The 26551-nt window shown below is 46.4% G+C and overlaps 1 protein-coding gene across 1 annotated transcript in view; it reads right to left on the reverse strand.

Moving 5' to 3' along the window:
• LOC136624684 (arylsulfatase D-like) overlaps positions 1-25965 on the reverse strand; it is a 66934-nt gene extending 40969 nt beyond the window's left edge. Inside the window, exons 1-2 of the mRNA XM_066598638.1 lie at positions 25944-25965; positions 24162-24282 (exon numbers count right to left, since the gene is read on the reverse strand). Of these exons, the coding sequence (XP_066454735.1) occupies positions 24162-24282; positions 25944-25965 (143 nt within the window). The remainder of the gene's footprint in view (positions 1-24161; positions 24283-25943) is intronic.
• Positions 25966-26551: the final 586 nt, after the last annotated feature.

Raw genomic sequence — 26551 nt, forward strand, 5'->3', positions numbered from 1 at the left:
TCCCATTGCATTGCCCAACACAGCTGAGGTAACGTCACCTGTAATGCAGGTGGGCTAAAAATTAATTTGATTACACTGTAGGCGAGGGCCCACAAAAATTGCTGTATCAACAGTACTAATGTACATCCCAAAAATTGGCCATGGCCAGCCAAGAGGGCAGGTGAACCCCATTAATCGCTTTGGTTAATGTGGCTTAAGTGGTAACTAGGCCTGGAGGCAGCCCAGTGTAACGAAAAATTGGTTCAAGTTAAAGTTCCAATGCTTTTAAGCGCATTGAAACTTATAAAAATTGTTCTGAAAAATTATTTGAGTGAGCCTTGTGGCCCTAAGAAAAATTGCCCGTTCAGCGTGATTACGTGATGTTTCAGGAGGAGGAGCAGGAGGAGGAGGAGGAGGAATATTAGACACAGATTGATGAAGCAGAAATGTCCCCGTTTTGGATGGTGAGAGAGAACGTAGCTTCCATCCGTGGGTGCAGCCTACGTATTGCTTACGTATCGCTGCTGTCCGCTGGTGGAGAACAGAAGTCTGGGGAAATCCAGCCTTTGTTCATCTTGATGAGTGTTAGCCTGTCGGCACTGTCGGTTGACAAGCGGCTACGCTTATCTGTGATGATTCCCCCAGCCGCACTAAACACCCTTTCCGACAAGACGCTAGCCGCAGGACAAGCAAGCACCTCAAGGGCATACAGGGCTAGTTCAGGCCACGTGTCCAGCTTCGACACCCAGTAGTTGTAGGGGGCAGAGGCGTCACCAAGGATGGTCGTGCGATCCGCTACGTACTCCCTCACCATCCTTTTACAGTGCTCCCGCCGACTCAGCCGTGACTGGGGAGCGGTGACACAGTCTTGGTGGGGAGCCATAAAGCTGTCCAGGCCCTTAAAGATTGTTGCACTGCCTGGGATGTACATGCTGCTCGATCTACGCACATCCCCTGCTACCTTGCCCTCGGTACTGCGCCTTCTGCCACTAGCGCTGTCGGCTGGGAATTTTACCATCAGCTTGTCCGCAAGGGTCCTGTGGTATAGCAACACTCTCGAACCCCTTTCCTCTTCGGGAATCAGAGTGGCCAGGTTCTCCTTATACCGTGGATCGAGCAGTGTGTACACCCAGTAATCCGTCGTGGCCAGAATGCGTGCAACGCGAGGGTCACGAGAAAGGCATCCTAACATGAAGTCAGCCATGTGTGCCAGGGTACCAGTACGCAACACATGGCTGTCCTCACTAGGAAGATCACTTTCAGGATCCTCCTCCTCCTCCTCCTCCTCCTCAGGCCATACACGCTGAAAGGATGACAGGCAATCAGCCGGTGTACCGTCAGCAGCGGCCCAAGCTGTCTCTTCCCCCTCCTCCTCATCCTCCTCATGCTCCTCCTCCTCCTCCTGTACGCGCTGAGAAATAGACAGGAGGGTGCCCTGACTATCCAGCGGCATACTGTCTTCCCCCGCCCCCGTTTCCGAGCGCAAAGCAGCTGCCTTTATGGTTTGCAGGGAATTTCTCAAGATGCATAGCAGAGGAATGGTGACGCTAATGATTGTAGCATCGCCGCTCACCACCTGGGTAGACTCCTCAAAATTACCAAGGACATGGCAGATGTCTGCCAACCAGGCCCACTCTTCTGAAAGGAATTGAGGAGGCTGACTCCCACTGCGCCGCCCATGTTGGAGTTGGTATTCGACTATAGCTCTCCGTTGTTCATAGAGCCTGGCCAACATGTGGAGCGTAGAGTTCCACCGTGTGGGCACGTCGCACAGCAGTCGGTGCACTGGCAGCTTAAAGTGATGTTGCAGGGTGCGCAGGGTGGCAGCGTCCGTGTGGGACTTGCGGAAATGTGCACAGAGCCGGCGCGCCTTTACGAGCAGGTCTGACAAGCGTGGGTAGCTTTTCAGAAAGCGCTGAACCACCAAATTAAAGACGTGGGCCAGGCATGGCACGTGCGTGAGGCTGCCGAGCTGCAGAGCCGCCACCAGGTTACGGCCGTTGTCACACACGACCATGCCCGGTTGGAGGCTCAGCGGCGCAAGCCAGCGGTCGGTCTGCTGTGTCAGACCCTGCAGCAGTTCGTGGGCCGTGTGCCTCTTATCGCCTAAGCTGAGTAGTTTCAGCACGGCCTGCTGACGCTTGCCCACCGCTGTGCTGCCACACCGCGCGACACCGACTGCTGGCGACATGCTGCTGCTAACACATCTTGATTGTGAGGCAGAGGAGGAGGAGGAGGAGGAGGGTGCTTTAGTGGAGGAAGCATACACCTCCGCAGATACCAGCACCGAGCTGGGGCCCGCAATTCTGGGGGTGGGTAGGACGTGAGCGGTCCCAGGCTCTGACTCTGTCCCAGCCTCCACTAAATTCACCCAATGTGCCGTCAGGGAGATGTAGTGGCCCTGCCCGCCTGTGCTTGTCCACGTGTCCGTAGTTAAGTGGACCGTGGCAGTAACCGCGTTGGTGAGGGCGCGCACAATGTTGCGGGAGACGTGGTCGTGCAGGGCTGGGACGGCACATCGGGAAAAGTAGTGGCGACTGGGAACTGAGTAGCGCGGGGCCGCCGCTTCCATGATACTTTTGAAGGACTCAGTTTCCACAACCCTATACGGCAGCATCTCAAGGCTGATGAATTTTGCTATGCGGACGGTTAACGTTTGAGCGTGCGGGTGCGTGGCGGCGTGCTTGCGCTTGCGCTCGAACACTTGCGCAAGCGACGGCTGAACGGTGCGCTGAACTACACTGCTGGATGGGGCCGAGGACAGCGGAGATGAGGGTGTGGGTGCCGGCCATGAGGTGGTAGTGCCTGTGTCCTGAGAGGGGGGTTGCATCTCAGTGGCAGGTTGGGGCACAGGGGGAGAGGCAGGGGTGCAAACCGGAGGCGGTGAACGGCCTTTGTCCCACCTTGCGGGGTGCTTGGCCATCATATGTCTGCGCATGGTGGTGGTGGTGAGGCTGTTGGTGTTGGCTCCCCGGCTGAGCTTTGCGCGACAAAGGTTGCACACCACTGTTCGTCGGTCGTCAGGCGTCTCTGTGAAAAACTGCCAGACCTTAGAGCACCTCGGCCTCCGCAGGGTGGCATGGCGCGAGGGGGCGCTTTGGGAAACACTTGGTGGATTATTCGGTCTGGCCCTGCCTCTACCCCTGGCCACTGCACTGCCTCTTGCAACCTGCCCTGCTGATGCCCTTGACTCTCCCTCTGAAGACCTGTCCTCCTGAGTAAGCGTTGCACACCAGGTGGGGTCAGTCACCTCATCGTCCTGCTGCTCTTCCTCCGAATCCTCTGTGCGCTGCTCCCTGGGACTTACTGCCCTTACTACTACCTCACTGCAAGACAACTGTGTCTGATCGTCATCGTCCTCCTCACCCACAGAAAGTTGTTGAGACAGTTGGCGGAAGTCCCCAGCCTCTTCCCCTGGACCCCGGGAACTTTCGAATGGTTGGGCATCAGTGACGATAAACTCCTCTGGTGGGAGAGGAACCGCTGCTGCCCAATCTAAGCAGGGGCCCGAGAACAGTTCCTGGGAGTGCTCCCGCTCCTGAGCAGGTGTCATTGTAGTGGAGTGAGGAGGCTGGGAGGAAGGAGGAGCAGCAGACAGAGGATTCGGATTGGCAGCAGTGGACGGCGCAGAACTGCGGGTAGACGATAGGTTGCTCGAAGCACTTTCTGCCATCCAGGACAGGACCTGCTCACACTGCTCATTTTCTAATAACCGTCTCCCGCGTGGACCCATTAATTGGGCGATGAATGTGGGGACGCCAGAAACGTGCCTCTCTCCTAATCGCGCAGCAGTCGGCTGCGACACACCTGGATCAGGAGCTTGGCCTGTGCCCACACCCTGACTTGGCCCTCCGCGTCCTCGGCCGCGTCCACGTCCTCTAGGCCTACCCCTACCCCTCAGCATGCTGTATTACCAGTGATTTGATTTCACAGGCAGGAAATAAATTGGCGCAAGACTGCAGGCCAAATATAATTTTTGCCCTTTTTGGAAAACGAAAGGCCCCACTGCCTCTAGTGAATGAATTATCTAAGTTTAATAACTGTGCTGTGTCCCTGCTTATGTGTCACAGAACGTGAGGGTAGCAGAGTTATTATAACTCTGGCAGAGCAGGTATTTTTTTTCCCAATTAAGGAAAGCAAATGGCGAAGCCAGCAGTAAAGCGTAGCTGGGTGCGTATGATTTAGCACTGTTCTTCACGCAGCTCACACGTCTCCACCGCCCATAAGGACGGACAGAGGCTGGACAAATAGATTTGTTTTCACTTGTTTTTCCACCAAAAGGCAGCACTGCGTATATTCTATGAACATGAGAAGTTTAATAACTGTGCTGTGTCCCTGCTTATGTGTCACAGAACGTGAGGGTAGCAGAGTTATTATAACTCTGGCAGAGCAGGTATTTTTTTTCCCAATTAAGGAAAGCAAATGGCGAAGCCAGCAGTAAAGCGTAGCTGGGTGCGTATGATTTAGCACTGTTCTTCACGCAGCTCACACGTCTCCACCGCCCGTAAGGACGGACAGAGGCTGGACAAATAGATTTGTTTTCACTTGTTTTTCCACCAAAAGGCAGCACTGCGTATATTCTATGAATAATAACTGTGTTGTGGCCCTGCCTATACAATTCTTTCCCTGCAGTATCAATGGAGGGTGGAATGCTCTGCAGAGGCGATTTTGAGAAGCCCCAAAAAAATGCAGCACAGCTAACAGCAGCCTGGACAGTACTGCACACGGATAAATATGGCCCTAGAAAGGACCGTTGAGGTTCTTGAAGGCTACACTCACTCCTAACACTCTCCCTGCCTATGCAGCACTTCTGTCCCTAATGCCAGGTGCAACGGTCTGCAGAGGCGATTTTGAGAAAAAAAAAATGCCACTGCTAACAGCAGCCAACACACAGCTATCAGTGGCCCTAATAAGGACCTTTGGGGGGTCTTGAAGCCTACACTAACTACCAATTCTTTCCCTACAGCAGCTCCGGTATAAACAGCACTGTCCCTCATCTAACTCACACCGCATCTGAGGCGAGCCGCGGGAGGGGCCGACTTTTATATTAGGCGAACACCTGATCTCGCCAGCCACTCACAGCAGGGGGGTGGTATAGGGCTTAAACGTTGCAGGGGGAAGTTGTAATGCCTTCCCTGTCTTTCAATTGGCCAGAAAAGCGCGCTAACGTCTCAGGGAAGGAAGTGAAAGTAACCAGAACACCGCATGGTGTTCGTTACGAATAACGAACATCCCGAACACCCTAATATTCGCACGAATATCAAGCTCGGACGAACGCGTTCGCTCATCTCTAATGATGACGGTTTTTGTTGGCTTCAGCATTACACAAAAATCGCAAAAGCACAAACTTGAAATTTTTTGTTCGATGCGATTTTAACATTAGAAAGTCCCATTGAAAAAAAAACGCAGTGATATCACAGCATTAAAAAAGGGTAAAAGCCCTTATGGTGTTTGTTCATTTCACTACATCCACAGGGCGATAAAGTCATGAAAATGGGATGGTGCATTAGGATCACTACTTGCAAGTGGTTAACAATGTCCTAGTGTCAAGCAGGATCTGTCTAATATTATCTGTGGTATTGGGAATCCCATCTGCTATATACATCATTACCAGTATTATCATTATCAGTAGTTTTTGCAAGGAGTTATCGCACAAAACAATACATAGTAGAAATGTATTGGCTCAATAATACTTACCCGTGCCTTCTTGTATATCCCATTCTTCATCCTACACCGAATAAAAATTTGGTAATGAGTATCTCAAAGCAGATATGTCTGTTGGAATTAACCTTTATAACGTGTCTGCGGTCAAACTCCACAGAGCTGACACACTTACATTTTTGGTTATATGTGAAGATGTAGTTAAAAATTAAGCATTTGAACACAGTAAAAAAGAAAGAACTCCATTTCCATCAGCATAGAAGTACATTGTGTACGGCAGAGCAATACAGCAGCTGCTAAAACGGAGCACTCCACACCTGCAAATGGTTTAGGCAGGTGTGGAAAAAGTCCTGCAAAGAAAGAATGCTTTCAAAAACAGAAGTAATAATAATTTTTGGGGGGCCAGTTAGCCAAATGCTAAGTCAATGAACTAAAGAAAATATAAATGAAATCAATATTTACTCTGACCACCCTTTGACTTCTAAACAACAATTATTCTAGGTACTCTTGCACACAGTTTTTGGAGGAAATTGGCAGGGAGGTTGTTCCAATCTTCTTGAAAAACTAAGCTCAGAGCTTCTGTGGATGTCAGCTTACTCAAATCCATTTGGCTCTTCATGTGATCCCAGACAGACTCAATGATGTTGAGATCAGGGCTCTATGGGGGCCAGATCATTACTTGCAGGACTCATTTCTCGTATTTACACTGACGATAGTTCTTAGGGCTCAGTCACACGGGCGTTTGCATGTGCGTCTGTCAGTTGCGTTTGACGACCGCATCTAAATAGAACCAATGCTTTTCAATGAGAGCAGGCACATGTACGAATTTTACATGCGCATAAACGCATGTGGCGAAAATTTTAGGACACCGGTTCAGAGAACACCGGTTTGCGTTCTGCGGCAAACTGGTGTTCTGTGTATGTGAAAATTTAAAAACTAAAATTTAAAATCCCCGCCTGCTGAAAGCTCTTCATAGCAGTTCAGGAGAAGACCCGGCTAGATGCTCCTGAGCCCCAGCAGCTGCAATGAGGTGAATATATATATATATATATATATATATATATATATATATTTTTTTTTTTTACACATTTTTTATACATATTAGCTTTAATAGGAGCAAAAACGTAAAATAAACCCGCTAAAATAAAGTACAGGAATGGGTTTATTTTGTTTTGAATGTTTAAATATATAATTTGCCCCTGTACCTTCTGTATCACCCCACTATTTGTAGCATGTAAGCTCATTAGAGCAGGACCCTCACCCCTACTGTCTCCATGTTTTGTTTTTTTTCTGTTCCCCCTGTTTTGTAAGCGCTGCGGAATATGTTGGCGCTATATAAATAAAGATGACTATTATTATTATTAATTTGTATAGTCTCAGATTACAGTGAACATTTGATGATGTTTTTTGTTGGTTTCAGCGGTGAGTCATTGTATTTTTTTATATTTTTTTTATTTTATTCTGTAATTTATTTTTTTTAACTTATTTTTGCAACTACAATTTTAACAGCTATGTCTCCCAAGAAATCATATAAGACCTCTGGGGTCATTTACATTGTGTTTTTTTTTTAAATTTTTTATACTTTTCCACTGTACCTGGGACATCCATAGGAGCCCTAGTTACAGGGGAAAACATCCCCCTATAGTAACAGTAGTCACTAACAGAGCTGATCTGGGTCTACTAGGACCCTACAGCTCTGTCGTTGCAGGGGGCACCGGCGGTCACATGATCACCAGGTCAAATAGCGGAAGTAACACTTCTGCTTTTCCACTACATTATGTAGCACTCAGCATGTGGTTGTACTCACTTTTATATCATTGCAAACGTAGAGAAGCGGACTACAACCGGCCTTATATTTTTGTAGGACGGATACAACAAGAAAAAACTGGTGGTTTGGTGCAACACTCGAAAGACAGACAGGTAATGGGGACGATTAAGTGTAAACTTCTTGATTTGGTTAAAAAAATAGCCAGCATGGACTGCCAGCGAGGGGTCGGTGAAAAATTCAAGTCTGTGTTAGGGGAAAGTGGAGGGCTGGGGATAAAACATGAGTGGGTGGATGATAGATGTTACTGACAACAGTGGGACAATGCTGAGGGGGGCATGCTGGGGCAGTTGATAACACTGTGTAACACAATTTTGCAACAGATAAGCGACTTATAGTAACTTTATTGTGTTGAATTCATTTTTTGGAAATATGCCTATACAATTAATCCAGTAGGCTCATCATTAACCTTGCCTAATAAAAAGAGCAAAAGTGATTACACAACTATTTTGCAGTCGCTGTTACACACCGCGTGCTGACTGAACACTATAAGGGTATGTTTATGTAGCATATAGGGTATGTATTCACATGGTGGAAATGCTGCAGATCGTCCACCAGTAATTTGTAATTAACGAATTGTGTTTTTACAAGTGATTGGTTAGACTGGGATTATTTTTCAAAATTTAATAACATGGCTGAGCAGCGCGGATGTCTGAACAACCCAGACAATGTCTGCTATGTCTGCGGACAATTAACAAAGACATAGAGGAAAATAACATTCTTAGTGCTTATGACAAGTGTTTCGGAATAAAGCTAAGTGACCAAGATAAGAAGTGGCACTTCACTTATTCAAATGTGATATGTATTTGCACTACCAAAAATCGCTTATGCCCGTGTTTTTCGCCTGCTCTGGTGTGTTTTTAAATGCACAAATACACTACATATTTGTGCAGACAGGCTCATAGAAAGAGTGTGCAAATAAGCAGGTTTCCTGCGTACTCCCTGCGTAGTTGTGCCCACCCATTCACTTCAATGGCTTATTGCAGTGTGTAATATGCCCCAACAAGGTCATGCTGCGTATTTTTTCGCACGATTGTACATTGTGCAAAAAAATACGCTCATGTGAAACAACCTGTAGTGGCCTGGAAAGGGGCGCTATACAGCTCTTATCATGCGGGAAAACTGCAGCTGTCTGCTTATGTATAGATTCACAGACAGTTTATAGAACCTCAAAAAAATGTGCATTCTGCTTGGGGTCTGCATACTTCTGTAGCTTTTTTGCCTTCATCTGCCACCATCATTTTTTCAAATCACGCATCCTAGTTTTAAGTAGTTGTTGACTAATTCTACGTTGTTGCGCGCTGACCACTTTGTTGAGCTGGGCTTGCCTCAGGTCCTCACTGAGTTTCCGCATTTCACACATCAGAATCATCGAACCAGTCTTCATTTTTCTTTAGCAGTTTGCCAATAACTCGCTGAGAATATTCGCAAAGCACTTTTGCAAATACTTGCCAATCTTCATTGGTTGATGTACTTTTCTCAGCAAAAATAGCAGCACTGCCAAAATCCGAGTCACTGGAGCGAGGATGCATCCATGCCGGTTTATATTTTTCAGATAACTGTAAGAAAGTATTAGTGATGCCGAGGTCAAACTCCACACAGAAAGTTAGTAAGACCTTACCATTTGTGTTGCTTTTTCCAACAGCATGTTGTCCTAGTACACTGCTCCAGGCCAGTTATTGGGTCACCACTCACGCTTTAAAATCTCGGAGCAGAACAATTTTATCACTTGAGGGAATATTTTGCAAAACTCTACACAGGTCTTCATAAAATTTAACCTTATCCTCATCTGGTGATGTGAGGGTAGGGCCATACATGCTTATTAGGTGGAGATATTTCATTAGCCTATTGTTGATACCTTTCGGAGGCTCTACTAACCCCTTAATGACATAGCCCTTTTTTTTCCATTTTAGTTTTTTCCTCCCCTCCTTTTAAAAATTCGTAACTCCTTTATTAATCCATCGACGTTGCTGTATGAGGGCTTGTTGTTTTGCGGGATGAGTTGTATTTTTCATTGGTGCTATTTAATGTACCATATAATGTACTGAAAAACTTAAAAAGAAATTCTAAGTGGAGTAAAATGAAAAAAATACGACATTCCACCATCTTTCAGTGCGTCTTCTTTCCACAGCGCACAAACTGCAACGAAAATGACATGAAAACTTTATTCTGTGGGTCAGTATGACTACTACGATACCAAATTTGTGTAGTTTTTTTTCTGCTGTACTACTTTTATTTTTTCAGAGACATTTAATTTTTTTAAATTATTTCCTGCCGCCATCTTCTGTGCACAATAACTTTTTTTTTTTTTTTTGGCAGATGCCCTGTAGTTTACGTTGATACCATTACGGAATACATACGACTTTTTGATCGCTTTTATTTTTTTAGGATACAGGGTGACCGAAAAAGTGCATTTCTAGCATTTAAAAAAAATAATTTCCGGACCATGTTCACCGTGCAGGGTAAATAATGTGCTACTTTGATAGATCAGACTTTTACAGATGCGGTGATACCAAATAAGTATTTTTGTTTTATAATTCAGATTTTTTTATTATAGGTATGGCAAAAGGGGGGTGATTTAAACTTTTAACCCCTTAACGACCAGCCCATTGCCTTTTTACATCCTGCCCAAGTGGGCTTTATTCTCTGAGGACGTAAAAACATGCGTCCTACAGAGAATAAAGCCCTGTGGGCTCTGGACGTGACAGCTCCATGCTGTCGGTGCCCGCAGGTAGCCCCCCCCCCGGCATTGCGATCGGCGCTATCCAATGGATAGCGCCGATCGCAATAAGGTGAAAAAAAAAGTACAAAAAAAGTTAAATATTCAGCTGCCCTGATGGATCGGATCCATCAGGGCAGCTGAAGTTACTCACCCACCTTCTCCGGGGTCTTCTGCTGTGACGGACTCCTCCCGGACCCGCCACCGCTCTTCTGCGCATGCGTGCCAGACGATGACGTCACGCGCATGCGCCGAAGCCCGGGAGCCCCCAGCAAATTTAAAATCTCCTGGCTCCTGAAGGTAGCCAGGAACCAGATGTTCGGGCCCGCGATCGCCGCTATCCATTGGATAGCGGTGATCGTGCAAAAGTTTCAAAAGTTAAAAAAAAAGTGCTAGTTTCACCTCCCCTCATGGATCCGATCCATGAGGGGAGGTGAAAATACTCACCTCAGGTCCCACGATGTCCCGGGACCCGAAGTCCCCCTCTGCGCATGTGCGCCGATGATTGACATCGGACGCGTGCACAGAGGGGCTCGAGCCCCGGGAAATTCAAAATCCCTCTGCTCCTGGCTGCCATGTGTAGCCAGGAGCAGAGAGATTATACCGGGAACATGATCACTGTCATCCAATGGATAACAGTGATCATGTAAAGTTAAAAAAAAGTGTAAAAAAGTAAAAAAAAGTTTTAAAAAGTTTTTTAAAAAGTTTAAAAAGCGTACGTTTCATCTCCCCTCATGGATCATATCCATGAGGGAGGATGAAAGTACGTAGATAAGGCCCCCGGATTTATCCGTGGACCTTACCCCAGCTTCTGCGCACACGCCCGTTGCCAAAATGGCGGACGCATGCGCAAAAGCTGTGGATTTCCAGGATAATTGAAATTCTCCCTGCTCCTGGCTACAAAACTGAGCCAAGAGCCTGGAGATTTCACGGGGGGGGCGCGGTGAGCGGTGCCTGGTCATGTGTTCGCCGTTATACAATGGATAATGGCGGTCACGTAAAAGTTTTAAAAAAAATTGAAGTTTCATTTCCCCTCACCGATGTGATTGGTGAGAGGAGATGAAACTTTTTACCAGAAGCCTCCATATTTGAACCCCGACGAGATCCTCCTCCGTGAACTTACCCGGATTCTGCAGATGCGACCGCCCGCAAAATGCCAGACACATGCGCAGGAGTCGGGGAGCCCAGAAAACCTAAAAACTCCTTGCTCTCAGCGACCAACGGTCGCCGAGATCCTGGAGCAGTGACGGGTGGCCTCGCTGAGCGGTCCCCGGTCACGTAATAAAAAAAGTAGCGATCTAACATAGGTCGGTCTCACATGACCGGATAGGAATTACGGATTCCGCATGCGTCTGATTCGCGGTATTACACATATCAATCGCATTGGATTACACAATTCCACTCACATTAGTGGGTTGGAATTGAGTAATCCCCTCACAGAAAAGAGAACGCAGCAGGTTCTATTTTACCGTGGCTATCCGCAGCATAGAGCCCATTGTGCTCCATGGTCGTGGATATACTCGCTGCCCATATGCAACTACGTTGTTTATGGGCTGCGGGTACCCGCGTCATTGCTAAGCGACGGTGCAGGAAATACAAACAAAAAAAAATGTACTGCGCATGACTGCGTGTGTGAGTACACGTGAAGACTAGGGGGTACAGCAGCACTCACCAACCCTATAGTGGGACCCTTCCAAAGGAAATTGTTGCTCGCCTGAAGCAGGGATTGAATCCAAAGGAATCCCAATGTATTGAAGCCAAGAAAAAGCAGGGTCAGGCAGCAGATTAGGTGCTTCAAAGTTTTAATGCATAAGCATCAGTTATAAACACCTCATAGCCATAAAAATAGCGACGTTTCGACCCTATATAAAGCGGATCTTTGTCAAGCCTACAACAACTTAAAACAGAGTGCCATATACATAAACACCTACCAATCACAGTGAACAGACATTAACATAAGTATACAGCAGGTGTGGGACCTGTCATGAGCACTGAATTCCAATCAATGAGAGACCGTGAGAATAAATCATCCACATCAGCACATGTCAGAAATAGCAGACAGTATACAGAAGGGGCTTATTCACATACCATATAAATCTGGACTTACTATATAGTTAATCTGCGATCGGCAGGTCACCCAGCAGACACTAAGACGAATGGCCGTGTACTCCCATATTCTGCGCATGCGCGGGAACAGCTAGTCTCGCGGGAATCACACGTCAGAGTGACGTAGGTCAGCCAGCGAAAAAATCTTTTTGAACGGAGTTCACAGCGCTGCGCAAGCGCATAAGCTCTGTAATGGGAACTCCGGGATTATTACGGAGTATCATCAGTGAGCTTAATACATGCGCTCAATAGGCACATACAAAAAAGCAGAATACTTGAGTGGCTGTAATAACCAAAAGAGGGCTTCTGTTCATAACCATAATAATACGGATTACAAGTATATCTATAATGTATATAATCAAACTGTGTTGTTTTGAAGGTGCAGTGACACTGCATGAGAGGATGAAGTATTACAATAAAGGGTTCTAGGGTATCAATACACATTATTCTAATGGAGTGAAAAACACTGTCCGCATATACTTTTGAACTAAATGATCACATAAAATGTGTCAGAAAATAATACAATTATCAAGATACCTAGAATTTAGATATAAATTTACCCAGGTAAATGAATGACTCCACGAACTTTCAATAATTCAGTAAGTATAAGGAACGACCCCTTAAAGGGGAGTATTAAGATATCACAACCACTCAAAGTTGAATGCTCAGAAAAACCATTTATTATTTTTTATTATTTTACAATCTGGCCCAATAAAGGAAATTTTTACGTATATAATAGCGCAAAATTTATGAATATATGTTTGACCGTACATAGTTTTGATTGAGGGACGTTCCCCCTCTTCTGAGATCTTCATATATTCATAAATTTTGCGCTATTATATACGTAAAAATTTCCTTTATTGGGCCAGATTGTAAAATAATAAAAAATAATAAATTGTTTTTCTGAGCATTCAATTTTGAGTGGTTGAAAATTGTAATTTTTTCCTTCTGCTTTGATAAGATTCAGTCAAATACTGTGGGGTCAAAATACGCAGTATAACCCTAGATGCATTTGCTAAGGGGTCTAGTTTTCAAAAGGGGGCGTCATTTGAGGGGGTTCCTTATCATTTTAGCCGCTCAATGGCTCTATAAGTGGGCGATGGAACCTGGAATTTATTCAGTTGTACCCTGAAATCCAACGGGTGTTCCTTTCATTATAGGCCGAACCATGTGTCCTGTAAGTAGATTAGGGCCACAATGGGTATGTTTCTGAACACGGGACAAACAGGGGTATCCATTTTGGGGTGAAAGTCTTCATTTATATGTGTGCTGTACAAAAAAAAAAACCTGTTTTTAAATTGACGCAATTGCCCAAAAAATGAAAATCCTAGTTTTTTCCTACTGCTTTGCTTAGATCTATTCAAAAATTGTACGGTTAAAATACACAGTAAACCCCTACATGAACGCAATAAGGGGTCTAGTTTTCAAAATGAGGTCATTTGTGGAGGTTCTCTATTGTTTTGGGCGCTAAAGAACTCTACAAGTGTGCTGTGGGGCATAAAAGGCCTTCAAGCAAAATTTATGTTCTAAAAGCCACCGACTGCTCCTTTCATTTTGGGCCCTGTTGTGCATCCAGACATAAGATTGGGGCCACAATGGGTAGATTTCTGAAAACAGCACAAACAGGGGTATCCGTTTCGGGGTGCAAGTCTTCATTCACACGTGTGCTGTATGAAAAAACGCTGTTTTTAAAGTGACAGAATTGCCAAAAAAATGAAAATCACAATATTTTCCTTTTGCTTTGCTTGAATTCATTTAAAAACTGTGGCATCAAAATACGCAGTACACCCCTAGATAAATTCGTTAAGGGGTCTAGTTTTCAAAACACGGTCATTTGTGGGGGTTCTCTATTGTTTTGGGCGCTCAAGAACTCTACAAGTGGGCTATGGGGCATAAAAGGTCTTCAAGCAAAATCTATGTCCTGAAAACCACCGATTACTCCTTTCATTTTAGGACCCGTTGTGCATGTGAACATAAGATTAGGGCCACAATGGGCATATTTCTGAAAACAGCACAAACAGGGGTATCCATTTTGGGGTGCAAGTCTTCCTTCATATGTGTGCTGTACAAAAAAAAGCTGTTTTTAAAATGACAGAATTTCCAAAAAAACGAAAATCACAATTTTTTCCTTTTGCTTTGCTTGAATTCATTCAAAAACTGTGGGGTCAAAATGGGCAGTACACCCCTAGATAAATTCGTTAAGAGTCTCCTCAGTATACAAATAATTTCTACAGGCTTTATGGTTTGAGAAAATACCATATATACAGTTTCATGCTTAGAATTGAATATTGAAGTTGCGACCCCTCTACTTTTCCGATTTAGGACCTAAAGAATGCTTGTGCCAAGTTTCAAGTCTGTATGACACTGGGAAGTTAGAGAGTCAGTCAGGGCTTTTGCAAAAATCTTTTTTTAAAGATTTGGTGGCTTTTTTTTAGGTAGGTAAAGCCGCAACACTGGGGAGGATGGTATTAGGCAAAAGGTTGTTTTGTTTCCTTGGGAGCCTAATGGTGGGGAAGAAAGTGAACCAGTAGGAAACGGAATCAAAACAAGGTCTGTAGTGGACCCTCCGTCCTGCAAGTACATATGGTACTAGGTTATCAAAATGCCTAAAATTGTGCTATAAGGGTTGACTTACTATGAAAAAGTTCTAATTGATTTGTACATTGTTAAACTATGGCAAAGTTGAAGAAGTGCCAATTACAAGAACCTGGGACTTGGACTGTGTTGGCCACATAATGGTCAGGGACAGCGCTGAACAAAATGTAAAATGTTGGTTGCATACTGTTTGTGCACTTACAGCTTTATGTGATCAGGAGGAAATATCTGAGAAAGCTAGAGGCCGAGTGGTTGTAAAAATCCATGGACGTGCCAGAGCAAGTGGCAACCATGCAAGAAATGACTAGACTGAGCAGCTCGAGATGAATGGCATTGCTCATAACAGCACTGTTAGGTTTGGCAAGAGCAGTTACACATCTGGCTTACTGGGGAACTGTGGCACACAGTGCTCCAAGACTGATCTGAAGGGACTTTATCCCCAGCATTAGTAGACTTCTGAAGAGGACAGTCAACATATCCATTCATACATTGTCTACCTTAGAAGATACTTAGAGTAAAATATAATAATGAAAGTTTAACACTGACTCAGACTTTGATTTGGAAGTTTCCCCACTAGTTAGTGTCCAGATGGGAGGGTGATGTGTAGGAAGCAGTGGAAGTTAGAGGCAAGTCATGTTATTGCATGTTCTATACATCAGATCAGGGCAGAAGGAAGATAATCAGAGTAGAGTATTCAGAGTATAGGACTTCACACAACTAAGATAAAAAGCAGGAGCATTGCCTTGTGACTGCATGTAGGACTGTCTTACACAGGAATCTGATACATATAGTGCGTCATTAATCTTACTGATCTTAACTAGAGATGAGCGAACGTACTCGTCCGGGCTTGATACTCGTTCGAGTATTAGCGTGTTCGAGATGCTCGTTACTCGAGACGAGCACCACGCGATGTTCGAGTTACTTTCACTTTCATCTCTGAGACGTTAGCACGCTTTTCTGGCCAATAGAAAGACAGGGAAGGCATTACAACTTCCCCCTGCGACGTTCAAGCCCTATACCACCCCCCTGCAGTGAGTGGCTGGCGAGATCAGGTGTCACCCGAGTATATAAATCGGCCCCTCCCGCGGCTCGCCACAGATGCATTCTGACAGAGATCAGGGAAAGTGCTGTCTTGCTGGAGTTGCTATAGGGAAAGTGTTAGGAGTATTTTAGGCTTCAACAACCCCAACGGTCCTTCTTAGGGCCACATCTAACCGTGTGCAGTAGTGTGGAGGCTGCTTTTTGCAGTGTTGCACTTTTTTTTTTTTGTATATCGGCCGTACAGAGCATTGCGCCCTGCAGTAATTATACATAGTCCAGGGCCAGTAGTAGACATATTTATTGAATATAGGCAGTGGGCCTTTCCAAAAACATTTGGGAAAAAAAATCTATTTGGACTGCCTGTGACTGTCCTCAGTGTACTGGGTCTGTGCTGGGGGTAGTTGTCCTAATTCATACGCAGCCAGCTAAGTGTTACAGCAGGCTTGCGCAAAATTATTTCCTGGCTCTGTTGTGCGTTCCGTAAGCGAAGTCAGCCTCCAACCACAGGCCAATAAGTGGCACATTTAATTACAGCGTTCTGTTTCTGCACTACTGGTAATACAGCATGCTGAGGGGTAGGGGTAGGCCTAGAGGACATGGACGCGGGCGAGGACGCGGAGGCCCAAGTCAGGGTGTGGGCACAGGCCAAGCCAGTGCGGTGGCCAGGGGTAGAGGCAGGGCCAGACCGAATTTCCCAAAGCGCCCCCTCGCACCATGCCACCCTGCAGAGGTCATGGTGCTCTACGGTGTGGCAGTTTTTCACAAAGACGCCTGACGACCGACGAACAGTGGTGTGCAACCTTTGTCGCGCCAAGATCAGCTGGGGAGCCACCACCACCAGCATGCGCAGGCATATGATGGCCAAGCACCCCACAAGGTGGGACGAAGGCCGTTCACTGCCTCCGGTTTGCACCACTGCCTCTCCCCCTGTGCCCCAACCTGCCACTGAGATCCAACCCCCCTCTCAGGGCACAGGCACTACCATCTCCTGACCTGCACCCACACCCTCACCTCCACTGTCCTCGGCCCCATCCAGCAATGTCTCTCAGCGCAGCGTCCAGACGTCGCTAGTGCCACTGTTTGAGCGCGAGCGCAAGTACGCCGCCATGCACCCGCACGCTCAAGCGTTAAATGTGCACATTGCCAAATTTATCAGCCTGGAGATGCTGCCGTATAGGCTTGTGGAAACGGAGGCTTTCAAAAGCATGATGTGGCGGCGGCCCCGCGCTACTCGGTTCCCAGTTGCCACTACTTTTCCCGATTTGCCGTCCCAGCCCTGCACGACCACGTCTCCCGCAACATTGTACGCGCCCTCACCAACGCGGTTACTGCCAAGGTCCACATAACAACGGACATGTGGACAAGCACAGGCGGGCAGGGCCACTATATCTCCCTGACGGCACATTGGGTGAATTTAGTGGAGGCTGGGACCGAGTCAGAGCCTGGGACCGCTCACGTCCTACCCACCCCCAGAATTGCGGGCCACAGCTCGGTGGTGGTATCTGCGGTGGTGTATGCTTCCTCCACTAAACCACCCTCCTCCTCCTCCGCAACCTCTGTCTCGCAATCAAGATGTGTCAGCAGCAGCAGCACGTCGCCAGCAGTCGGTGTCGCGCGTCGTGGCAGCACAGCGGTGGGCAAGCGTCAGCAGGCCGTGCTAAAACTACTCAGCTTAGGAGAGAAGAGGCACATGGCCCATGAACTGCTGCAGGGTCTAACAGAGCAGACCGACCGCTGGCTTTCGCCGCTGAGCCTCCAACCGGGCATGGTCGTGTGTGACAATGGCCGTAACCTGGTGGCGGCTCTGCAGCTCGGCAGCCTCACGCACGTGCCATGCCTGGCCCACATCTTTAATTTGGTGGTTCAGCGCTTTCTGAAAAGCTACCCACGCTTGTCATACCTGCTCTGAAAGGTGCGCCGGGTCAGCACACATTTCCGCAACTCCAAGACGGACGCTGCCACCCTGTGGACCCTGCAACATCGGTTTAATCTGCCAGTGCACCGACTGCTGTGCGACGTGCCCACACGGTGGAACTCTACGCTCCACATGTTGGCCAGACTCTATGAGCAGCGTAGAGCTATAGAATACCAACTCCAACATGGGCGGCGTAGTGGGAGTCAGCCTCCTCAATTCTTTACAGAAGAGTGGGCCTGGTTGGCAGCCATCTGCCAGGTCCTTGGAAACTTTGAGGAGTCTACCCAGATGGTGAGCGGGGATGCTGCAATCATTAGCGTCACCATTCCTCTGCTATGCCTCTTGAGAAGTTCCCTGCAAAGCATAAAGGCAGACGCTTTGCACTCGGAAACGGAGGCGGGGGAAGACAGTATTTCGCTGGATAGTCAGAGCACCCTCATGTCTATATCTCAGCGCGTTGAGGAGGAGGAGGGGGAGGAGCATGAGGAGGAGGGGGAAGAGACAGCTTGGCCCACTGCCGAGGGTACCCATGCTGCTTGCCTGTCATCCTTTCAGCGTGTATGGCCGGAGGAGGACTAGGATCCTGAAAGTGATCTTCCTAGTGAGGACAGCCATGTGTTGCGTACAGGTACCCTGGCACACATGGCTGACTTCATGCTAGGATGCCTTACTCGTGACCCTCACGTTACACGCATCGTTCTCTATCACCATCAAAAACGGGGACATTTTTGCTTCATCAATCTGTGTATAATATTCCTCCTCCTCCTCCGGCTCCTCCTGAAACCTCACGTAATCACGCCGAACGGGCAATTTTTCTTAGGCTCACAAGGCTCAGTCATATAATTTTTGTAAACAATTTTTATATGTTTCAATGCTCATTAAAGCGTTGAAACTTTCACCTGAACCAATTTTTATTTTAACTGGGCTGCCTCCAGGCCTAGTTACCAATTAAGCCACATTAACTAAAGCGATTAATGGGTCTCACCCGCCCTCTTGGTTGGGCATGGGCAATTTTCCTCAGGTACATTAGTACTGTTGGTACACCAATTTTTTGGGGCCCTCGCCTACAGTGTAATCCAATTAATTTTTTGCCCACCTGCATTACAGCTGACGTTACATCAGCTGTGCTGGGCACTGCAATGGGATATATTTATGTACCGCCGGTGGGTTCCAGGGAGCCACCCATGCTGTCGGTCCACACGGAGTTGTAACTACATGTGTCCACTTCTAAAGAACCCCAGTCTGACTGGGGCATGCAGTGTGGGCCAAAGCCCACCTGCATTAAACATGACATTACCTCAGCTGTGATGGGCAATGCTATGGGATATATTTATGTGCCGCCGGTGGCTTCCTGGCACCCACCCATGCTGTCGGTCCACAGGGACTTCACAATAGGGAGTTGTACCTGCCTGTGTCTATGAATTAAAAAGCCCGGTCAGGTTGGGGCATGCAGTGTGGGCCGAAGCCCACCTGCATTTAATCTGACGTTAGCTCTGCTGTCCAGGGCACTGCAATGGGATACATTTATGTACAGCTGGTGGGTTCCAGGGAGCCACCCATGCTGTGGGTGCACACGGAATTCCCATTGCGGAGTTGGTGATTCCCAGTTGTACCTGCCTGTGACTATTTATAAAAAACCGCGGTCTGACTGGGGCATGCAGACACCTTGACAGAATGAATAGTGTGTGGCACATAGGTTCCCCATTGCTATGCCCTCGTGTGCAGCTCCTGATGGCGGTGGCACAGGATTATATTTCTCATTGCTTCTGTACAGCATTGTGGGCTATCGCCCCGCCCCTTTTAAAGAGGGTCGCTGCCTAGCCGTGCCAACCCTCTGCAGTGTGTGCCTGCGGTTCCTCTGGCAGACGCACTTATAAATAGACATGAGGGTGGTGTGGCATGAGGGCAGCTGAAGGCTGGGCAGGGACAGTTTGGTGTGCGCTGTGGACACTGGGTCATGCGGGGTGGTTGGGCAGCATGTAACCCAGGAGAAGTGGCAGCGGAGTGTCATGCAGGCAGTGATTGTGCTTTGTTGGAGGTAGTGTGGTGCTTAGCTAAGGTATGCATTGCTAATGAGGGCTTTTCAGAAGTAAAAATTGTTGGGGGGGGGTCCACTCTTGCCGCTATTGTGGCTTAATAGTGGGACCTGGGAACTTGAGATGCAGCCCAACATGTAGCCCCTCGCCTGCCCTATCCATTGCTGTGTCGTTCCCATCACTCTCTTGAATTGCCCAGATTTTCACAAATGAAAACCTTAGCGAGCATCCTTGAAATACAAAAATGCTCGGGTCGCCCATTGACTTCAATGGGGTTCGTTATTCGAAACGAACCCTCGAGCATCGCAAAATTTTCATCCCGAGTAACGAGCACCCGAGCATTTTGGTGCTCGCTCATCTCTAGTGATGACAGCTTCCCTTAAAGGAACTTAATTAAAAGACAACATAGTTGCTTAATTTTAAAAAGGACATAAAAATGGCATCTTTATCAAGTCCACCTAAAAGTCAGTTTATACTGGGGCTGAATAGCAGAGTGCTTGTACAAGATATACTAGTTTCTAAGAATACACTGCCCAAGAGCCTAAAGCAAGTAGCATATCCCTGCCAATTAGTTCATTGAGAAATCTAAAGTTTAAGCACATGCAGAATTTGTAACTGAACAGGATACAGAGAATGGGCCGTGGTGACCTGGCAGGGTTTGTAAGGTGTAGCCCATCTTATTGCCAAATTTAGCAACAAAAAAAAAAAAGGATACTAGGCAAAGATTACTCAAGTAAGTCATTTTATATAATTGAGCCAAAATACTTTAGTGATAAGAGTTAATGGTTACTTATGTTCTACATTAACATGCTTAAAGTCATAAGGCCCATTTAGACTGGACAAATGTTAGGCAAACGATACCCAACACTCATCCCTGCACATACCCACTTTTGTGCTGCTGCACGGGAGCCAGTATCGCTGGCTCACAGATTTTCTACTCGCGCTCCCCCACCCCTCTCCACTGACTTAAAGGGTCTTGTCTCGCGGCAAACCTCAAAATTTTACCTTACCCCATTCCCCCTGTCACCCCCCTGGCATAAAATAGCAAATTAAAGCGGTTTTTAAACCGCTTGCTACTTACCGATCCGACGAAATAAGGACTTTAAAAAATCTTCTCCCTAAGATGGCCGCCGCTCCTTTCCCAGGGATGCACTGCGGTTTTCTCCCATGGTGCACCGCGGGTTTTCTCCCATGGTGCACCATGGGCTCTGTGCGTTCCATTGCCGATTCCAGCCTCCTGATTGGCTGGAATCGGCACACGTGACGGGGCAGAGCTATGCGATGACGCGTAGAAGGGGGCGGAGCCAGAACGCCGCTCGTGCCTGGACCAAGCAGAAGGGGAGAAGACCGCACAGCGCAAGCGCGTCTAAAAAAGCAAGAAGACAGCGAAATTAGACGGAGCCATGGAGACGGGGACGCCAGCAACGTAGAAGGTAAGTGAATAACTTCTGTATGGCTCATATTTAATGCACGATGTATATTACAAAGTGCATTAATATGGCCATACAGAAGTGCTTAACCCCACTTGCTTTCGCGAGGCAACCCCTTTAACATAGCAGCTGTTCAGTACTGAAAGGATGCTATTTACACTGAGCGATCAGCTTATCATCCATCATTTATGCTGCTCAGTGTAAATAGTCATGTTAAATCAATGGAGAGGGGCAGGGGAGCACGAAAAGAGAAATCTCCAGCCTCCCCGCTCCGAGCCAGCCAACAATACTAGCTCCCATGCAGCAGCACAGGAACGAGGACACACAAGGACTAGTGTCGGACATCATTTGCCCAACATTTGTCCCATCTAAATGGACCCTTAGTGTTCATTTAAAAATACCTAGATTGGGTCACTTCCTTGAAGTCCCTTTTATGTATTACAGGAATATTTGTGAATTTAACATAAGCAGAAGCTCCTGGAATCCAGTGCAAAATGTGTAACTGGACCTCAAAATTATAAAACAAAGAAAGTACCAGTCTCACATGAGGCAAGTTATGGGCTCTCTGCCTTTTAGGTATGTGGTGTGGTTGTAACCTGCCTTTAGGTATACCCCTGGACATATGTTGAACTGATCACCAGTAGGGTTAGCGACAATTGGTCATTAAAATATTTCCATTTTATAAGTATAGGCAAGTACCTAAAATAAGCAAATAGATATATATTACCTGTTCTGATAGGGTATCAGCCAGTCAAAAATGCTAATCTACTAGGGGAACAGAGAATCTGCGGAAATGTGATGAGTTAGCTTTACACCTTCTTGGGCCAGTCTGTCAATATTAGGTGTCCTGAAATGACATGAGCTCTTCAGTTAACATAGTATCAAATCACAGTTAAAGTATAACTGCATTTTCTGGAAAACATTTGACATGTCAAAAGTTTTGATCGCTGGTTGCCTGGCACACGGACAAGTACTTCAGCTGGCTCGTTTTAGCAATGGGTAGGGTCTCAGCAGCTGTATCTCCCACAAGCAAAACTTTTGACATGTCAAAAGTCTTTAGAAAGTTCAGCTACAGTTTAAAGAAATCCAAAATGATATTATCTTGTCTGCATCTGTCTATCAGTGACATTACTTCCAGTACCAGAGTCTAGTCTCATTATAGACCCAATTGTGGTGGTCAGACTAGAGTGGAAATAGGAGAACAGAGCATCCAACTCGCAAAGCCGGAATTAGGGAAGATAGTCATGGTCTAAGTTGGGCATAACATGTGTTTGAACTAGAATGATACAGGGTGAAAGGTCTAGGTAGATAGGTAAAATGAACTACTATGGGAGTGTTAGGCCCCCTGCACACAGGCGGAAATTCTGCAGCGGGATTTCCTGCCCGCCTGCATAGGATTGCATTGAAAAACGCAATCCTGTGCTCACAGCTGCGATTTGTCTGCATGAAAATACACGGAACACAATCATAGCATGTTCTATTTCTGTGTGGGTCTTGCAGAGGCCTGCACAGAAATGTCTGTACTGCCGGGCCAGCTCTGCGCAAGCGCCAGCTGGCCACGCATAGCAGAGACGAGGTCGCTGGTAGCGTGTGAGCCACAGGCCTTTGCAGGGGCACAGGACTGCAGGGACCCGACCCGATCATCTGCAGGCAGCCTTAAACTTTATGCCTGTGTACAAGTAGTTACTGGCTAAAGGGTAACTTCAGATTGGTTAATTTTTCCTTGGTTTACATATGCCAGTTACAGTGCGATAGGCCATTCTGCCAAAAAAAAGGCAGCGAGCTACCAGATTTCCCACTGTAGCAACAGCTTTTTGACACTGGTCTGGTGGAATATTAAAATATAAGGCGGAAGATGAAGAAAATTAGTGGCCACCACCTGCAACCTCAGCAAATATCAATGATTAAAGGGGTTGTCCCGCGGCAGCAAGTGGGTCTATACACTTCTGTATGGCCATATTAATGCACTTTGTAATGTACATTGTGCATTAATTATGAGCCATACAGAAGTTATAAGAAATTTTTCACTTACCTGTTCCATTGCTAGCGTCCTCGTTTCCATGGAGCCGCCTAATTTTCAGCGTCTAATCGCCAGATTAGACGCGCTTGCGCAGTCCGGGTCTTCTTCTTTTATGAATGGGATCGCTCGTGCCGGAGAGCGGCTCCGTGTAGCTCCGCCCCGTCACGTGCCGATTCTAGCCAATCAGGAGGCTGGAATCGGCAATGGACCGCACAGAAGCCCTGCGGTCCACCGAGGGAGAAGATCCCGGCGGCCATCTTCAGCAGGTAAGTAAGAAGTCACCGGAGCGCGGGGATTCAGGTAAGCACTCTCCGGTTTTCTTTTTTAACCCCTGCATCGGGGTTGTCTCGCGTCGAACGGGGGGGGGGGGGGATGTTGAAAAAAAAAAAAACACGTTTCGGCGCGGGACAACCCCTTTAAGGGCCTTCACACTTACAAGAAATCACTTTGAGCAAAGATGCAGAATTATGAAACCAATGATTTTCAATGGTTTCCTTGACATTTACAATGTTTTCACTCATGCAATAAAGAAAAAACATTTAATATTAGAAAGTTCTTTTTTAGTGTGAAAGTAAAAGCAAAGTCGTCCAAAAAGTGTGAGAAAATTGCAAGTGGCAGTGATGTTATTGCAAGAAAGAGCCGCGCTGCTGCTTAAGAGTCACAGGAAAAAAGTTGCAATTTTCTTGAGGAGATATTGCGATTTCCAGTGTGAAGGAGCCCTAAGGGAAAGTAATTTCCCATTATTGATTTGCCGTCTATAATATATTCATGTACTGTATATTCTATGAGTTTTCCAATATGGATTCATATAAGACGGTCAAGTGAATCAGTTACCTTATGGTGATATTCCCATAACAACCAACATCCCCAATCCCAAGGTCATCAGCCAAAAACAATAATATATTTGGCTTTTCGGTAGTTGCTTCATTTACTGGACGTAAGCCAAGGACCAAAACTAAAAGTCGGAAGACAGCCATGTCATACCTGGAACACAAACAGTGTACAGCACTTTTTAATGGAGGACCAAACAGTACATTATATTTACAGTAACAAGCTGTGTTCGTTGTATTTTAGCCTTTCCATCCACTCTCAGTTTAATGTAATTATCTGACTGCCCAATAATTCAGAATATTTGAGATCTAGCTCCCATCAGTTGAAGGAATGTAACTGTACACAATTAGGTCAATACAAAGTCTGTAAACCATGTACTAGATGAAGAATGCTTCATTATACTAAGTTTACACCAATATACCAAATGCAAAAAGCTCCCCTTGAATATTTTTAAATGCCACTAACCCAAGAGATGCTTGAGAAAGGAGATTTTATTCCACGGAAACATGTTGCATTCTCTTGGACTTTTTAGCCTTGTACTAGAAATAAACCACTAATCCTGTTTACTTAATTGGTCAAGCTGCATTTGGTGCACCCAAGGATGGGGGTGGGGGTGTCTGTTTTACTATAGATCCCCCTCCTGTTCCAGTAAGTGCCATTTTCTTTTTATATGTACACTTACCTTATGAGCATGGGTATTTTTTTCATTTACACACATTGTTTTCCAAAACTTGCCGTTTTGGACATCACCCCAACGCTCTCCCACATTGGATGCCTGAGTGCATAAGTTGTGTGCATGTTAACTGTAATCCAGGACTCTAGGTGCGACGGCCGCCCTCTCCTGGGTTGGCCATCCACACCAGGTGAGTCCTCTGTTGCGTTACCTTATACATTTCATTTTTTCCCGTTTTATTATTTACACAAGGCACTGTTCCCACTGATTCTGTATCTTAATAGAAAAGAATGTCTAAACAAAGTGCTAGATGAAGAATTCTTAGGGTTTGCTTTACTTAATGTAGTGTAATATGTAAATTCTAAAGAGTACACTCACTTTGCTATCTTTCGTACCTAGAGTGCATAGTATATTTCCATTTTTTAAATGCTATTGTGGCAAGGCAGTGTACAGAATGGCCTGCAGGGGACTCTAAACATGCCTTGTGTACTGGAGGTTGCGGTAATCAGTACAGACACCTCCTTAGGTGTCAGGAAATGCTAAAATCTCCAGACACATTCAGTTGCTTGCTGAAAGCCAGACTGGAGCTAGAGCCAGGCCAGGCCAGGCTCAGAGAGCTGGAGTTACTTGAGAGGAAGGTTGAAAGCCTGATGTCTGTGGGAGACCGGGCTGTAGTATGGCCACAAGTCTGATGGGTAAGGACACCCCCAGAATGACTCAGTTTGGTACTTGTAGTGGTGCTAGGTCACTGTTAGTAGGGAGTGAGGAAACTACTGTTAAGTTAGTGCCTTGATGGCCAGTGTGTGTTAGGTTTATAGCACAAAGTTTGTGTTGCCACTGGATTTCCATGTTATTGCTGAATGTTAAAGAAAATGAAGTTAGTCAGACTTTTACACAAACTGAGTGAGCCACTGTCTTCACCAACCACAGCCCTTCTGCAGACATTGCCATTTTATATATACACTATATGTGAACTACATACACATTTTACTTACATCATATGTAGAATGCTGATCAGCTATGCTCAGATTCTTAATTGACCTGAGTTGTAGCTGTATGCTATGTGACTGTAGTTATTCCATTCTGAAATATAAGTGATAGATTATCCAGGCAGAAGAAGGTTAACAATGACATGGTAAAGTTGAGGTAAAAAGGGAAGTTCACTTAGCATGTTTAAGAGATTGATTGAAGTAAGCGGAAAGGTGGACATTTCCTAATATGACCTATGGTTTAACATGGCACACCAAGCACTTATGACCTGTAAATGCAAGGGGACTTTGGTTTTACATTACACAAACACTTGTACAGATTTAAAGATGTAACATATATATACTATGCTCAAGAGGTCAGTTGAGGTCAATGGGGGCCAAGCAAGTATGGCCTAGTGTAAAGGCTGAGGCAACAAGTGAAGTTAAAGTCAGCCTTAGGGTGCATTCAGACAACGGTATATCGGCCGGGTATTCACGCCGGCCGATATACGGCATCTCTCTGCGGGGAGGTTCTGGAAGAGCCAGGAGCAGTGTTGAACTCCCAACCCCTTTCTGCCTCCTCTCCACCCCCCCTGCACTATTTTCAATGAGGAGAGGCAGGATGGGGGCGGAGCTATTTCCTGGAACTTAACGCCACCCCTGTTCTACCTCCTCTCATTGCAAATAGTGCAGAGGGGGTGAAGAGGAGGCAGAGAGGAGCGGGAGCTAAGAGCTCTGCTCCCGGCTCTTCC

The sequence above is a fragment of the Eleutherodactylus coqui genome, chromosome 4 (assembly GCF_035609145.1).
Source record: "Eleutherodactylus coqui strain aEleCoq1 chromosome 4, aEleCoq1.hap1, whole genome shotgun sequence".
Classification (NCBI taxonomy): domain Eukaryota; kingdom Metazoa; phylum Chordata; class Amphibia; order Anura; family Eleutherodactylidae; genus Eleutherodactylus; species Eleutherodactylus coqui.